General features: G+C 40.1%; 1 protein-coding gene across 1 annotated transcript in view; it reads left to right on the forward strand.

Moving 5' to 3' along the window:
- The first annotated feature begins 560 nt into the window (after positions 1 to 560).
- Positions 561 to 18,075, forward strand: part of SYK (spleen associated tyrosine kinase) — a 44,097-nt gene continuing 26,582 nt past the window's right edge. Inside the window, 4 exon segments of the mRNA XM_069002228.1 lie at positions 561 to 629; positions 12,249 to 12,283; positions 12,286 to 12,701; positions 14,155 to 14,315. Of these exon segments, the coding sequence (XP_068858329.1) occupies positions 616 to 629; positions 12,249 to 12,283; positions 12,286 to 12,701; positions 14,155 to 14,315 (626 nt within the window). The 5' untranslated portion in view covers positions 561 to 615.

Raw genomic sequence — 18,075 nt, forward strand, 5'->3', positions numbered from 1 at the left:
CCTCAGGTGCCCTGAACAACTGTGTGACAGTCATCATCCAATAAATGCATCAAAGATCTGGTCTGCAGTTATTTCTATGCACAGAAGTGCAGGAAAAACATCCCAGTAAGGGATAAGTGAACTCAAACCCACTGGAACATGCTTTCTGAAAAGGATGCAGAGCTGTGCTCACTTGGAAGCAGTGGTGTGTTGAGGCCATGATGTTGCTAGTGTGAAATCTAGTTGCCTCCAACTCTCAAGGGACAAGTTTCATCAAATGGAGGTGGGCTTTTGTTATCGTGACATAGCAGCTATCCATAGTGACAATTACCAGTGGACCATTTAGCAGTGTAGCCATTGATGCTGCACAGAGAACAACACACCATGAAACAAGAGGCCTGACTAAGAGCTGTTTTTTCCAGCCTGGCAGTTTGTCCTGCAAGATAGGGAAATGCTGCCTATTGGCCCAGAACACGCTGAGGCCAGGTGCATCCTCTGTCTGCCCAGAGTGATAAATGGGCCTTGTCAAGAGTATTTAGTTGGTCCAGGTGTTACAAATGGGCTTACTTTGCAGGAGGGGAGGAAAGGGCTCATGCCTCTCTCTCTGTGTAGTGTTCCTGGAACATTCTGTGTTTTATGTCAGAGGAGAGGTTAGGTTTCAGTTTGCTGGCTAAAATGGGTTCCTGCCTGCTAAGAGACTCTTTAATTCTCTCTTTATACCAAAGAGAAGTAAGTTTTATCTGTGCTTCTTGTTCTGATGATAAAGGCTGATACGGAGGGAGGTGCAGACTTAGGACTTAGTCTTTTCTGGATTGCTTATGGGCTGATGCACTAATTGTTATGAAGAGTCTCTTTTGCAGTGCAGTCTGTCTTTTATGATGTGCGTGTCCCCATAAAATCTAGGCAGGAAGAGCAATTGTTGGACGATAGTATTTTTTAAAAGAAACATTCCTTTTCTAACAAAAGGGCTTTTAAATTAAAAATTCTTTACTGTGAGGATGATGAGGCGCTTGAACGGGTTGCCCAGAGAAGTTGTGGATGCCCCATCCCTGACAGAGTTCAAGGCCAGGCTGGATGGGCCTCTGAGCAACTTGGTCTGGTGGAAGGTGTTTCTGCCCATAACAGGGGAGTTGGAACTATGTGGTCTTTAAGGTCCCTTCTAACCTGAACAATGCTATGTTTCTGTAATTCTCATTGTTAGATAGATTTTAAGAAACTGACCCTTAGTGCTGGCAGCCTGGCTGTGTCAACTAGTACCACATCTTCCTTTCAAAAAACAAAAATGCCTGGCCTTTCTTTCATACCTCTGTGGGTGTGAATTCTTTCTGAGTGTAATTGCCAGTAGGAGATGAGCCATTGGTGCTTAGCGTGTCTATAGCAGAACATTTACCTGGTCTGTGCTCCTGGCAGAAGATTTTCGAAAAATAAGGTAACACGGCATGGTTTTATAGACTCCAAAAAATGGCACTGAGAAGGCTTGGCCAGTTTTGTAGAAGCTTGCCTATTCTAGGAGTATGAAAGGCAAGTTATTTTTGTTTCTGCAATAATTTCTGTACTTTATACATAAAGCAGGATACTGCAGACTGTTTCAGATGACAAAATAACCTTGACCTGAAAGAGGAACCTGCCTAATTTTGCCAGTCTGACTCATGACACCAGTCCATTGAGGCATCTATTCAGCAAAGATTTTAGCTATTCTAAAGACAGACCAATAAATTTCTGATAAAGGAATGAAGTATAATGGGGTCTGAGTGTTCTTGGCTTGTTTGCTTAACAGTAAGTGAAGGCTAATATTCATGACTGAGATACTGAGATAATTTCTACATCTGTAGCCTCTAGACTTGAGACTAAGTAGAGACAGACCTGCAAAAAAGAAGGGGAGTTCATACCTTAATAATAGCTTTGGAAATGCCAGCCTGCAACCATTAGTGGTTTTAAAAAAGTTAAATGAAGATACTGGAATGTAAGGTAAACCTATCTTTCAGGTCTGCCAACTAGTAAAACCACAGTGAACTTTATCTTAACTTTTAAATGAAATGTGGCATTTTGATTTAGTCCTGTAAGGCTATAAAACTTTGAGACTTGTAATATTGTTGAATTTCTCCTGTGGTTTGTTTTCTTTTGTTTTGTTTTTTGTTTTTTTTTTTTCTTTATGGTTGAAGGTTTTCTTTCACCTTCTGTTTGATTGTAGAACTTCCTTTTAGAACTCATTACAATTTAATTCTGAGATGTCTTGTTTACCAGCAACTTTGCTAAAAATGTCACAAGGAGGGAAAAACAAAGTTATGGATTCTGGATCCATCCACACTTGGACCCTGATCCCTCTGAATGAAGCCAGCCTTTCTCAGCTCTCATGGTAATGAAAATTCACAGTATAATTGGCCCTGTGCCCAAGACACTTTTTTTGTATACTTTGGAAATTGGACAGATATTCTAGGTTTTGTCTTCCTGGAAAAAGAGGAATATTTTGAATCACCATTGTTGGTACAACACTGATAGATCTCCTTTGTCTGGCAACTTCTTTCTGAGTTGTGAAATACAATAGACAGTTGTGAACCTTTAAAGAAGATTTTGGAGTTATTTGGGGCCAGGGGGAAATTTAGTGATGGTTAGATGTGGCTTTGTTTTACTGTGCTGTCACTGTCTTGTCCATAACAGTTTTGTTCATGCTGGCTCTGTAAAAACTCTTCTGCAAAAATGAAAACATATTCCACTTGGAAACATGCTGTGCTGTCATATTTAATGGCACTGTAACTTTGAACCAATATGCAGGCCATTCACTAGGCAGTTCAAGCTCTTTTTAGTAATTTTAGTGATTTCTTTCAGGAAGGATAATAATTTTCTTTTTTGCTCTTCACTTCATAAGTTCATTTCACAGCTCCCTTTGTGCAGTCGTAGTACGGTCTGTGGTATGTGAAGGAGTTTTATTTTTTACTGTAGTTGTGAAAAGGAAATATATATTTGAAACAAAATATGTAACATACATATATATATATATAAAAGTATATATATATATGCAAGGCTTTTGTAACTGCACCCCAGCACAGGTTGGGGTTTTTTGGGTTTAGTTTGTTTTTTATTTTGCCAGCACTGGGAGGAAACAATTATACCTGTACTATTCTGCAGTCACTACAGAGCCACAGCTGTCTTGGTGAAGGTTTGTCTGTGCCCAGAGCAGTTAAAAAGTTTGTTCACATCTTGTCACAGCAGGAAAATGGGAGATTAGACAGGAGTCTGCCTGCAGTATCTTGAATGATTTCCTTCAGAGGTAGCTCATCCCAGTGGATCCATTATTTATAGGGTAGTTTAATAGGGACTAATCACAGTTAAGTACTTTGTCCAAAAGGGAGCAGGCTTCCCCATACAAATGATGCCACCCATTTTTAGTCTGAAATTCCTGCTTTGACGAGAGACATGGTTAGCAAGAGGCAGTGTTTGCATGTGTGACAGTGTAAGAATGGAAAAGGAGGTAAGGGAATGACTAATAGAGCATGATGGATGATGTAGGAAAACTAACAGAGCATGATTAAGGATGTAGAAAAAAATGTTCATGTTTTTGCGAAAGTGGTTTTGGTTTTTCTTCTTCTAAAAGAAAAAAGAAAGATTGTTTTGTTTTAGGTTTTTTGGTTGTTTTTGTTTTTAATATCTGTGAAAATCACAGGGTTTGTAGTTCAAGGGAAAGAATTATTGTAACCCATAAACACCTGCCTTTTCTTTTTTCTTTCACAGTAGCATTCTGAGCTTTTTAAAAGATCAAGGCAGAAAAACCTTATTAGAAGAAAGCTATGACATGTAAAGAGATTACCAAAGTCATGACACTCCTAAAAGAAAGGTGCTGTATAAGAGAGACAATAGATTCCTAGCATCAGTGAGGAAAGCTTTTTTAGTGATGAATGCTCCTCCATGAGCTCAGTAGAGAAGCTTATACAGAAAAGCCCTGAATAGAACAGAAATGCTGTGGTGCTTTTTCTAAGCATCTGTTTGCCTTGTAATAGGGCAGTAATTGTGTTGACAGGTCAAGTAGTTTTTCCTCAGGAAATATTTCAATAGCTAGAGTGCCTGGAGTAGTCTGATGATATCAGGATGTCAGAGGCAATTTAGAGTAAATGAGGGCATTTCTGGCATGTTTCAGTGGAGAAAAAAACATCTGTCTATCTGTCCTCAGTATTGATTAAGATGACTCCAGAAAGTAAATCTGTAGGAAAATATTTTTCAAATCACAGTTTTTTGAAGCTAGTAATAATTTTAGGTGTGTTTGTGATATTTCTTTTCATTTCGTTTTATGAATGACTCCGTGATACAGGAGGGGAAATAAATGGTGTTTTCCCTAAACCTAGTAGATGAAATACCAGTGCCACCTGTTTAGTAGGCAGTTTTTTACTTATAAATGCTGAGGATTTACGTGAACAAGGGCAAACACTGTTTTCTCTTAATTTCAGAAAGATGCTACCTAGGCCACTAACTTTCATAATAATGATAAAACAGGAACCTGTTACAGATTGGACTATCCCAAAGCTCACTGATCATATTGTTAGATCCAGGTTTTGAATTCCCCATCAGAAAAATATTGTGGGCCCAAAGCTAACACATTCCCTATTTATCCCAGGCAGATTTTAATTAAGCTATGTTTATGGTACAGAAGATATCTCGGTGTTTAAAAACCCTAGCTGGAACACTGCTATCATCCTAAAAGCATCACATTAAATCAAAAATATGTGAAAGAAAGAAAATGCTTCTGAAACTGAACTGTAACAAAGTAAAATATGGAACTTGGGGCCCAAGACAAGTATTTTTACTAGATAGACGCGCTAAGGAAAGAGCCCAGTGTTGAAGAGATAATAAAAATGAAACTTGCTAAGAACTAACACATGCTTCGTGTGTCTGTCATCACTGGCCAGGAGCATGTGTGGAATAATAGGAAAGTCTTTAGAGATGAAAGAAGGCATGCTTTTGGAGTTTGAAGTACAAGGCAAAAAACAGTGCAGCATAGCTTAGATCGTAGGTGAAAGGTTGCAGAATTCAGAAATAAGTGTTTGATGGCATGAGGAAAACTTTTTATGGAGAAGCTGGAGAAAACACGTGGAGGAGGCCCAAGCATGAGTGATGGAAATGTTGCTGTAGGCTGTAAGCTGATTAGAGACACCGCAGGTGCAGACTGAGATGCAGTGCCGTAAGCATCAGTACTCAACAAGGGCAATTCCCTGAGGAAGGTCAGCAACTCAAAGAAATATAAGTGTCACTTTTCCCTTTTAGACAGTACTACACTACATCTCCTTCTGTGTGATGAATGGAACATTGTTTGGACATGTCTGCAAAAGTTGAAAAAATCACCAGTATTACCAGTTGAATTGCGCAGGCTTTTAAATGTTTTTCAGTAGGTCAGAAAGTTCACTCTAGTGTCCTGATCAAACTCTAGTTTGTTATAATTACTAGATAAAATTATATTCTGCTTCATTTCCTGCCCTAATGACTTACTTTTAGACACTTGCTGTGTTCTTCTTTGTTTCTGCATAATTTGCTCATAAAAACTCCTAAGGTCTGGATAGAAATTAAATCTTCATGTTTATGCAGAAGGGTAAAGGAGACATTTAAAGGTAATCTGATGTTCCAATTAAGACCACCATTCTGCTGCCTACACACATTGGAAGGTGATTTTAAATGTGCAAAAATGAGAATAGAACAGTAATTCAAATCCATTTTCTTTGTTAAACTTCTTCAAATTTGGTTTCTTTAAAAGTGACACAGTAACAATGGATTTATAATACATTGATGGTAATTATGTCAAAGTGTACATCAGTTTGGAGAATATCTTTAAGATTCTCCTTAAACTCTGAAACCACTAAAATATTTGATACAGTACATCAAGTCGCCATCAAATGTGTATTTCTAGTTCTATGCATGCTGAATTCCTTTTAGCTTTCAGGTGTGTTACATAAGTTGAAAATGTAGAGAAGAACCTTAAAAAAACTTGTACTGCTTTTCTCAGAGGCACGCATCTTTATTTCAAGAATCCTAATTAAATAGGAACTTTAGAAAAATGCAGATTCATATTATTCTTTTATTATTAATGTTTTTCTGTGTATAACTAGAAAACTGTTGATGTTCTGTGGGTTCTTAAAATATTACCCTGTTCTAGAACTAATTGTTTTAGTAAGCATATTTTCATCATTTTTATCTGTCTAGTGAGTCTTATACATATGTAGGCACACAAAAGACATTTGCTTTAAACCTTACTTCTTTACTTTCATACCCTGCTCACAGAATTCTACTTTGAAAAACAAGAAAAGATAAAAAAATAACTGTTCAAATAAGGAACATTTTTTGTAACACTGCTTCACCACTACATGGCTTTTGATCTGTCACATTTCAGTCATTTTACCCGTGGAGGAGTAAACTAATCAATCATAAATCCCTAAGTCTCCCTCCACACTGCTGTTTGGTCTTTTTAGAAAGATTCATACTCCTATTTATATTTTTTTTTGTTAGAGTGGAGATCAGTACCTCACTAATATTATACTTTTTGGTAGGCAAACTTTCAATACAGCAATTACTCTCCCTTTATCCTTGTCTAAATGTGAGATTAAATAGAATTAAGCTAAGGATAGCAGTATGGCTAGCACAGGTTTTTTCTAACACCTTCCACCTGAGTTTTCCTGGGTTTTGCTCATCTGTTTTGAGAGAGTGCTTTGCTTCCTACTATGTATGAATTGTGTGAGAAACTAAACGCTCATGGTATGTCTGGAGTACCCTGCTGAGGTGATAAGGAAGCTGCCTGAGGGGAAGTGGGTACCTAATTTTCTTATGTATTTGCGTAATATTTTTTCTTTCATGGAGGATCAGCCTGATATTTGCATTTTTTGTAGCTTCCTTAAAAGTCAAATTAACGGGTAGGGGGAGAGTTGCACTTACGACCCTCTTTTGCTGTTATGCTCAAACTCCTCTCTTGGGTAGCCAGCTGCACTTCCTTCAGCACTCTTAAGGGTAAAGCCTTACATTCAGCCCTTAGGAGGCCTAATCTCTGTTTTACAGCTTTATGTTTGTAACTCCACTGGCTGGAAAAACCCAGCAGTACCTGTGCACCTGGAAAAACTTAGAGGAGGAGAAGACTCTGAATTCAGACATTTTCTTCTGGTCCATTACTGATCCTAGAAGGGTATTACACTCCCAGAAAGAAGGCAAGATTTTGAAATTCAAGCCAAAGAGAACAACCATTCTGTTCAACATAAAATTCAGAAAGAAGATTTTAACCATTATATAAAGTTTGCGTGTTTATTTGGCTCTGTGCGTGGCCAGATGTTGCATCAGTTTAAACATTTCCTGCCGTTGCTAAACACTGAATATTCTTCACATATAAGAACGTGGGGTAGAGAAACTTTGCTCGAAATCTACCAACTGTAACCTTTTTTGCCTGTTTGCAATGTAGGTCATTGTTTGCTGAAACAGTTATAAATAATTCATGAAATCTAAGAGATCATAAGAATCCTGCTGCTGTTCTTTCCATAACTGAGAAATATTCTTCATATTTTAGAAACTTCCTGTATAGCAGGCCCTCTCATTCTGAAGATTTAAGACAGTCCCTCACTAATGCCATCACTGGCATTTCATCTAAATTGCAACCAGTGGATTTTTTTTTTCCCCTTCTCTTTTAAGAACTTTTTCTGGGCAAATCATCCTGAAGCTTCTGTAGAAAATACTGAGATAGATTAATCTGAGACAAAACAATACTCTGAGGAGTAGCCTGATCTGAAATACATGGTAGACAAAGCAAATTTAAATTTTGGTAGCCATAAAGGTCTTTGTAGCCAGGGATGATGAGTTTATCCCCTTGTAGTGGTTTGGTCCAAGATACTCATTACTGTTTACCTTTTGTGAGATAAGAATTAGGAGAAACAGAAAGCAGGCACCAACCTTGAAAGAATATAAAGAAGTTTATTAACAGACCTAAAAGAAGGAAAAAAAAATGATACCACCTTCAGAACTCTCCTCCTCCCCCCACCTTCCTCCCTTCTCCCACTGACAATGTAAAAAGACAACCCTAAAGATGTTCAGTCTGTTTACCACTTCCATAGTAACTTTGTTCAGTCCATTTAGGAAGATAAGTCTCTTCTTGCTCGTGCTATGAAAACATTATCACAACGAGCCAGCTGCCCACTTCCAAATATTGTTCAGTCCATTTAGGAAGAGGAGTCTCTCTGCTCGCATGCGAGTCCCTTCCCCCGACTTACAGCTTTTCCCACAACTGCTTTCAAGGGTCATCTCTTGAAGTTTTTTGAGGTACAATTTTAAGGTTGAGCCGTTCAGAAACAAAAGTTCTCTTCACCCATTTCTGGGAGCATTTCATCTCGAAGAACAGAGGCCCTTCTCCTTCCCTGGGAGCAAAGGGTCTTCCTCATCTTCATCTTTAGGACTATCTCTGGGAGCATCTCTAGGAACTGAGGTTTTCTCCTTTCCCATTTGGAGCAAAAGTCCTCATTGCTTCCATCTCTCCCTGTCCAAACTTCTCATGAAATTACAGCTGCTTCAGCATCTGCCTATCTCAGCGCAGGTACTTTTGCTTACGAGTTGAACATTCCACCCCCCCATATCTTCATGAAATTACAATGGGATACTCTGATATATCATAGCTTTACGACAGAATTTCAGCTTTAAGCATCTCCTCTTTCTCTTCCCTCAGGTTTTCAGCTCTTCACAGCACTAAAAGGGTTAATCTCACCTAGGCCTTGCAGCTGGAATGTGACTTATCGAAGTCGGGGGGGGGGGGGGGAGCCGGGCCGCTCCAGCTGCCCACAGCAGGACTGTGGGGGGGGTTCCGTGGGTGGATCAGGGCCCATCAGCTCCAGGATGGCCGAGGCCTGGCCCGAGCAGGGCCTGGCCGGGCCCACTGGCCCCCACACGGGGCCTGCAGCCACCTGTCCCAACACCGGAAACAAGAGAGAGCTTGGGGGGGAGTTTGTCTATTCTTAAGTGTGGATCATAGAGGCGGTCACAACTTTAAGTGGCTTAAAGAATTGTCCATATTCAAACTGGCCAGCTGATAGGTTCTATCAGGTCCCAGAGGAAGCTGTAAGCACCCTTTAGCAAGGACATCCCTTCGGGGACTATGCTTGCTAACCTATGACACCCCTCTAACCCTGTCCCCTACCCCACTTTTATTTTATTAGCTGTTATTTTCGTTCTTAAGTTCTTTATCTTTTTTAGATCCTAACATTATTTTAAATCTGAAACTAGAAGTATGGCAAAAATGAACTTTAATGGCATACATTCATGAAAATAAATTTCTACAGATGAAGAGTGTGGAGGTATTTTTCAGTTTGATATTTGTTCACTACATTACTGAGGTGTTTTGAGCAGGCACTGCAGTGCAGTACCATTCTTGGCATAAGACGCATTATGGGATTATTTTGTCCTTCTCTCCAAGTTGTACATTGCTGGTGAAGAGCCAGTGTCGATCAGTCATGCATCCAAATTCTTGCCTTACTAAAAACCTAGTAGTAAATCAGTTTTCTTCCGTCTTTCCTGAAAGTGGTATTGAAGACTTGGTGCCTGCCTTCAGGACCACTTTGCTAGAGGTGGGTGATGTTATGTTCATCTCCTAACCAGCAGTATATATGATGCATAGTGGAGTAAAAAAAATTACATGGGAGCATGTGACGGAAACAAGCAAGCAGGAGTGAAGGAAACAGGAACCAGAGCACTCAAAACATACATATTTGTAAAGACTTTCAGAGTGATAGATCAAAGAGTCATAGAAACATTTAAGTTGGAGAAGAACTTTTAAGATCGAGTCCAGCTGTAAACCTAACACTTCCCAATCCACTACAAAACCATGCCCCTAACCACCAGTCTGTAGGTCTTTAAATTCCTTCAGGGATGGCAACTTAACCACTTCCCTGGGCAACCTGTTCCAATACTTGTTAACCTCCTCAGTGAAGAAGTATTTGCTGGTATCCAGTCTAAACCTCCCCAGTACTACTTCAGGCCTTTTCCTCTCATTGTCTCACACAGGAAGGAACTGACTGCAGCCCTGCCTGGGGTGTCTGGCCCATGCCACTGTTCCTTGCAGCAGAGTTATTCTCCCCTGCGCCTTCCTGGGTGCCTGATGCCATGTCCTGCCAAGAGAGACATACATGTGGTAGACTCTGGCAAGACGTGAGGAGGGCCTGGAGGAGGAGCCTGTATACCCACAACCCTAAGCCCCCATACCATTCCCCAATCACCACCAGGTTAGAGCAGTGTACCTGGAGGAGGCGGCCAGGGAAGAAAGAGGAACGTTCTGGGGGTATTCCCTGCTACCAATGCACTGCCACTCTTGCACCCACTGTCACAGGACAGGCTCCTGTGAAATCCACAGCACTGGGCAGGGGAAGGGAAGCACCAGCCGGGGCTGCCCATGTGCAGTGCCCAGACCTGCTGCTTTCCCCTATGCCAAAGCTGATAGAGCAAGCCAGGCATCCTGATGGTGTGTGCACCTGCAGGGGCCCTGGACAAACTGTGGGCAGCCAGACCCTGCTGAAAAACATCATGGTCATAGGCTGGCACAGCCCTTCTGTGGTGGCATCACAAGGGTGTGAGACACCACCTCGCCAGGAAGGCAGATGATCCAAAAGGGGCAAACTCTGCTCCACAGGATGTTTCCCCTTGTTGAGCTTCATTAAATTCCTTTCATTTGAATTTTTTAGCCTTTTCAGGTCCCTTTGAATGGCATCACAGCCCTGTGATGTTGTAGCCACTGCTGTGTTTTGTATTATTTGTGAACTTGCTGAGACTGTGCTCTCCCCACTGTCCAACACCTCAATGAAAATCTTAAATAATATTGACCCCAATCCTGACCCTGGGTTACAACACTATTAACTGGCCTCCAAATGGACATTGTACTATCAATTGCAATCCTCTGGTGCTGCATTAGGTTACTGGATGAACCTATTCTATTTGAGGAAAGCTTTGTCTGGTACAGTCAGAATGGTCATTTTGCATAGTATTTTATGCGGAATCAATGCTTGGTGGTGACTTACTAAGGACCACATTCTGCCTCTTCAGATATGACTTCCTTTTGCAATTAACAAGTGCAAATTGTGTTACTAGATTAGTATGGGAACTTAAACCAGTAACTTTTAGTTGCAGATCACAAGAGTAATAAATAACATGCTGCACAAAGCTCTATTTTGTAGGGTTACAATATCTTTGCAACTTTGATATCTCCCTTATTTGGGAAGGTGGGAGAAAACCAGAAGATCTGCACAGCGTGTGGTTTGTCATGACTGTGCCCTGTCTAGTTTTCTATACTGTGAGCCTTGTTGATTTGTGTTCCTCTCACTCTTTTCCTCCCCGCACCAAACCTTCACGTATTCACAGCGTAGCACAGGTAGTACTGTTTTTTGACAAAAGCACAAGTGATAGCAGATCAGCTATGATCCACTGATGGATCATAGATGACCTAAGCAGTAGGCACAAACAGCTCTGCCTGCTGCAGGACTGCCAGGGAAGGTGTCAGTCCGAAGTGCTGTGTGCCAAAAGGCCCTACATTAAGACTCCCATTCCCTGGTTACACCTTTGCATTATAGACCCTCCCTTTTTACATAGTTATCCCTAAAGTCTTCTACTCTTTACCTCCGTTGCATACTTTGACCAGCTACAAGACAAATGGACTGTTCCCACACAACCTGAATTGTTTAATGTTGCTTCTGCAGATTGCTTCCCTAAAATCATGCTTCATTTTATTGTGAAGGGCTCATATTTTAATTCCTATGTGCTTTACAGCAATAGAAGCAGAAACTGATCATTTTGTCCACTTCTAGCCAAGATGCTGGGAAGTGGGAAAAGAGCTGCTGGGATTTAGACAGACAACGTCTAACAAGATAAAAATAAAAATGTGATCTTCAGTTTAAAGTAATTTCTTAAATTGTCAACATATGTATCGCCAATAAATGCGTTACCAAAATAGCCTCAAGCTATGCCAGGGGAGGTTCAGGTTGGTCGTCAGGAGGAATTTCCTTGAAGAAAGGGTTGTTAAAAATTGGAATGCTTTGCCCAAGGAGGTGACAGAGTCACCATCCCTGGAGGTGTTCAAGAAACAACTGGACAGAGCACTTAGTGCCATGGTCTTGTAGGCAAGGTAGTGATTGGTTGAAGTCCAGACTCAGTGATCTTAGAGGTCTTTTCCAGCCTAAATCATTCCGTGATTCTGTGAACATACTGCATGTGAACTGCCATCTTACTGGTTTATCCTAATTTTTCTACTGATATTCATGTCTCTGTCTTTGTATTTTCAGATATAGTATTCTAGGTTTGCTACTTGGAAAAGAAAAGCCATGGCTTCCAACACATCAAACCCTGCAAACCATTTGCCATACTTCTTTGGTAATATCACACGTGAAGATGCCGAGGAGTATCTGATGCAGGGAGGAGCAAGTGATGGACTATATTTGCTCCGCCAAAGCCGAAATTACCTGGGGGGCTTTGCCTTATCCTTGGCCCATGGAAGGAAGGTTCACCACTATACAATTGAGAGGGAGCTGAGTGGCTCATATGCTATCACAGGAGGCAAGTCGCACGCCAGTCCTGCTGAACTCATTAACTATCACTCAGAGGAGGCGGATGGCCTCATCTGTCTACTGAGAAAACCTTTCAATCGGCCACCAGGCGTCGAACCCAAAACAGGACCCTTTGAAGATTTGAAAGAGAACCTCATCAGAGAGTATGTCAAGCAAACATGGAATTTGCAGGTAAAACCAGACTGATCTTGCCATAAAGTAGTCTTTGATCTAGGAGAAAAAGAGATTGCGGTGTTTCTTTCCAGATATTGCTGCTGCTAGGTAGTATTTTTTCACAATGAAATCATAGTGGTTTGAGTTTTAACAGTGAGGCTTTTTTCTCCGCAGTACATGCAGTAACTTGGTGACAAGTTTAGTTTTCCTGAAATTTAAATCTTTAGAATTTCTACCATGTCTTGGGCTAGCATAATCTTATCTACCTCTGCACTAACATATGTCATCGGATTTGGACCAAAAATTAATACATGTAATGAACAAGATCAAAAATGGTTTGTTTCATTGCTTTTAATTCGGATTTTTTATAGATAGATATGCAGGCAGGCATGGTGACATGATGACTTGTTTTACTTCTTACTCTTTTAACTGGCCTTGTTTCTGTGCTGCTAATTTAGATTATGTCCAAAACAGAACTTGTTCCTGGAACAGGCCAGTTTCTGCATAGCAGAGCTCTGCCTATACACCTTCAGTGCTGCACGGGTCGAGTAGGAATTTTCCATACAGAGGACAAGAGGTTGGATTTTTTCCTGAGAACGACTATGAAGAAGCCAGTCTTAACATGGAAACAGGAGTATAGGAGGCTGCAAAAGGAGTATTATTTCACCTTGAGATGCCATGAGTTACCTTTATGAACTCATGAGTTACACAAGGTTTTTAATCTCATTTGCTGCTAGCAAATAACCCTATGAATTCTGCACTGTAAAGTATATGGAGCCATCCCAAAACTGGGAAAGCCTGAAACTTATACAACATTTCTATAACTGCTGATGCTCACAGTATCTTTTCTGATGAGTCTGAGCTCAATCTAGAGGGAAGCTGATGAGCTTTAGTTAAAAACTGGTGAAACTAGTGAGGAATGCCCTCAGATTCTGGGCCCAATTTAGAAGTGGTAGGTTGAAGACAGGGTTAGAAGTGTCTAAGTTAATATTACTCTAAATAATTCACACTAAAATGGGGACTGTTCTGTCTGGGAAAATTTGCATTGATGTCTTTGACATAGACATGCTGCAACAGTGCAAAGCATGTTTGTTTATTTTAGTACACTGCCATAGGATATGTAATTTGGAGGTATGTTTGAAATCTCAGACTGATACTAACTCTATTTAGCTATGTCTCATTAGCATAATAATATGACTTTATTTTAAGTTTAAATAGTGATATATCAGTGTTTTTATTTGCTGGTTAATTTTCCTTCTTTTTCTTAGACGTAAAAGGAGAACCCTCATTTTGTGATGTTTAGATTACCATATGTTAGTTTCTGGTTTAAAATCTTTGCAGCAACTGGGCCTTTTCTTCCCTTGCAACAAATATGTGCAGATTTTGGATGTCCCAAAAGCAGTCCCAAAAGACTCTGCTTTTATTGCAGAAGTTAGTTTGACTGTTTCACCATCTTTTTACCACTGTCTAGGGGCATGCTCTTGAACAAGCCATCATTAGTCAGAAGCCTCAGCTGGAGAAGCTGATTGCCACTACAGCCCATGAGAAGATGCCATGGTTCCATGGGAGGATCTCTCGGGAGGAGTCAGAGCACCGTATCCTCATTGGGTCAAAAAACAATGGAAAATTTCTGTGAGTGCATTCTTCTGTGATATTGCTGTTTGCCTCCAGTGTTACCGTACAGTTCTTTTGAATAAATCTCAAATGAGCTTATGCCCTGAAACGTGGTTCATACACAGCGAGGGCACCCAATTCAGCATAATTTACATGACATGATGCTTCCTGCCCTAAGCAAGTCCCTCACTTAACTAAAGATGGAAAATTATAACAAAAGCATGGAACACCTGCAGGGGTGTCCACTAGGGCCTGCTGGAACCAGTTGTGACCAGCCCAGGGCAGCCACTGGCCTTTGCAGCCTCACTGTCAAAGCCTGATGACCTGCACCCAGTACAGAGATTTATTAAACTGGTACAATTATACATAAACTGCCTGTGTTAGCAGCTGTTGGGATCTGTCCAGGTCTCCCAGGGACAGTGGTGGTGCTTTGTTTTCTAGTTAAGCAACAGAATGAATTGCTTCTACCTTGACAGCACTATTTTATGTCTGTTGCTTACTCTCTGCATTTACCCAGCCTGATGATCTTTTCTTTTCTGAGCACAAATGTGTCATTAGGACAGTGACTGACAGCTGTCATCTTGTGAGGACCAGACCTAAAACCTTCTAACGAAAAAGACTTTTTTTGGAAAATCCTCATTTGAAAAGTATCAGTGTTTTAACAGAGCCATCTTTGTCATTCCCACCCCCCACCCAGAAAGCATTTATAAAATGATAGAAAATTAAGCTTAAAAGTTATGGCCAAGTAAGGATCACTTCGAGCTCTGTAATTTCTGAGGGAAATTTCATCACCTACCTATGTAGTCTTTAGCACTCAGCCTTCTTTGGTTGTTTTAGAGCTAGTCCAAAGTGAAACCCCACAAGCAAAGTGCAGGAAGGACGTGCTTCATCAGTACCAACTCTTTCACTTTCCTGATTTTCCATAATTGTGCCATACTAATTGCTGCTGTGTGTGCAACCCTTGCATATTTCCATATTTCAGTCTTAGTTGACAGGAACCAATAACTCCTTTAAATTCTGCTTCCTGTAGAGTGAATTCCTATGAGGTCTTAACCACAAATGCTTTGACTATAGTGACATCTCATTTCTTGAACTCTCTTTCCTTCCCTCAGTCCTTGAACCTTTCGTGTTTCGTAGCCACTCTCACCCAAGTTGCCCCACATGCCTATTTTCAGCCTCATATTCCTCATTGGCGGGGATCACATCCAGAGACTCATTTACCCAGTTGCTTTTTCTGCCATGTGTAGCAAAAACATGTAATAAACTCATTACATTACATTACAAACTCATACTCGTAATAAAAAATCAGTTACAAAAGTTACAAAGATTTGTGGCGCCAGAGGTGTCCTCCTATTGCATAGGGTTTAGAGGATTTGGTGGACATAGTTGCTGTTATAGATTACCAGCCCAGGATTACCACATAACCTGTCTTTTTTCTTGCCCTGTGATTTTGCTAGTTTCTTTTCCTACTTTTTAAACATAAGCTCTGGTGGATACATAATTGAGACAAAAAAGCAATCCTTTCTTTTAATGATGCTTTTGTACCAAAAAATATATTGCTTTATTGCTTTCTGTTTTAACACCTTACCAAATCAAATTTTTGTATCAGCTGCATCATGATCATGTATTAAAACTGGCAGCTTTTCCAGTTTGCCTCAGGTACACATTTGTTTCTCTGTGGCCAAAGTACTTCTCTTTGGGGTGAGGGGGGAAGGGCAGAGGTGGGGGAGGGGTGAGAAGGAAACTAGTTTTTCTTCAAAGAAAAAGATCCATTACCTAACATTTCTCAGCAACAGGGATAGGTTTTGGAGTAAGGGAGTGAAATTTTTTAGGAGACTTGACATTTTTAGCCTCTATTATAAACATTGGTCTCTTTTTAATCTTCTATGAGCGTTCCTACTGCTTTGACTGGAAATATTTTCCCAGCATTTTCCCATGTTCCCTAAAGATGGCCTAGGAGGCATTTCTGCTACTGTTTGCAGTGACATGCTTAATGAGTTGTGGGGGAGCATTCAGACCTTCTCCCACGGGACTGGTTATGTCAATGGATCCATATTTTATTTAGTTTTGATGGAACTTAGGTGGCCGCTTCCATATCAGGTAGAGAAACCCACAGAGGAGAAAATGCTGATTTTGAGGCTCTGTTTAAACCATGAGAAGTGCCACTAGAGCTTAAATAATATGAGCTGCTAGTGTGTTGAGCTTGGTTCCCCCTTATTAAGGACAAGACTGTCTACTTCTGCATCTGTAGGATGCTTTCTGATGTATTAATTTCTCTTGTATAGACTTCCTATCTGGCCATTTCAGACCATAGTAACCAGTCAGCTGCCATTTGTTCTTATGGTCTCAGGGAAGACACAGGGAGAAAACTTCATCTACCCCATAGTTCAGTAGCCAGTGCAGCAAGAGAAATAACGTGTTGTTCGTTTGTGTTGAAATCAGTTATTTTACCTTCGTGAGCCATTCTAATGCTCAGACCCATAGACTTAGAGGTTCATCACAAATAACAAAATAACGATCTAATTCAGAGAGGTTTATTGTTCTCTGCAGTGGTTTGCCTAACATGGGCTTGCTCCGCAGGCGCTGAGAAATAAACCACTCATTTCTGGCTAACCGAAGCAGTAGCAGCAAAACTGCTGAATGTGAGAGCAGTGCATTGTTTCACATTTCAGGCACAGACACTGCATAGTTTTACTTACCCAGCAGCTGTGCTTGTCAGAATATTCTGTACGTCTGTGAATTGAAGGCTTTGAATTTGTGACTGTGAATGTAGGTTCTCAGGGAGTGTTTTCTTACACTAGTTGTGATACTCAAGCCCAGAAGCTGACTGAAAGGTAAAACTTTAAAACATTCAAGGTCTAAGGTCTGTTTGCTTCCTGAGGTAGCAATTGGAATCTGGGAACAAACTGAGAAGCTAGATTTTCAAAGAGATCAGGTACTCTGAGGTTATTTAACAAATCCACAAGCAGTGCTTGAATATGACAAAAACCATATTGTTTATTATGGACAAAATAATAAATATTAGAAGGCTAGAATATTTCTGTATATTTTTAACAAGGGTCTCCAAAACTTCATTGCACCAGGAATCTTCTATCCATCTGACCTACCTACCTTGAAACAAAATCCAGTACAAAAGTCTTTGTACAAATACAAGTAACATCTAGATTTCTTTAGCACTACTTTGCAGCAGTAGAAGATTGTCAAATCTAGAATTTTTAATATATTAAATATGGAAATAGTAGAAAAGCTTCCTGACTGCAATTCAAAATACCATGAATAGCATCATAAAGATAACACTACAATGCATCCAAGGAAAAATTCTGAGCTAACTGTGGGTGTTTTACTAGGGAATTTTCAAAGATCTTTTTAAAGTTTTTGTCATGGCTTGAAAGTCAGTGAAGTATATATGTATATGTTAGAGAGTTTGTTTTCAAATGCAAGCACAGAAACCATGTCATGAAGTGACATGAAATGGGAAGTAGTGCCTAGCTCTTCTATGAAGAATGTTTATGTAAGATTGCTCCTCTAGGCACAAACTTTGGAGAAAAAAAATATAGCAGTGGAACAGAAGTAAAATACCTCTAAAATTATCTGAAAAGAAACTGAAAATAGAGAACTTTGTACCTGAAGTCCCACTTAACTTCACTGTTTTACATTCTGTATTGGATGATGGTTCTTCACTGGATTTCTGGGGTTTATTACATTTTTCCTCATAGAGAACATTGATCTTAGATCAAACTATTAATATTGGTAATAATTTTACTAATTTTGTAATAGT

Source organism: Aphelocoma coerulescens (assembly GCF_041296385.1).
Source record: "Aphelocoma coerulescens isolate FSJ_1873_10779 chromosome Z unlocalized genomic scaffold, UR_Acoe_1.0 ChrZ, whole genome shotgun sequence".
Classification (NCBI taxonomy): domain Eukaryota; kingdom Metazoa; phylum Chordata; class Aves; order Passeriformes; family Corvidae; genus Aphelocoma; species Aphelocoma coerulescens.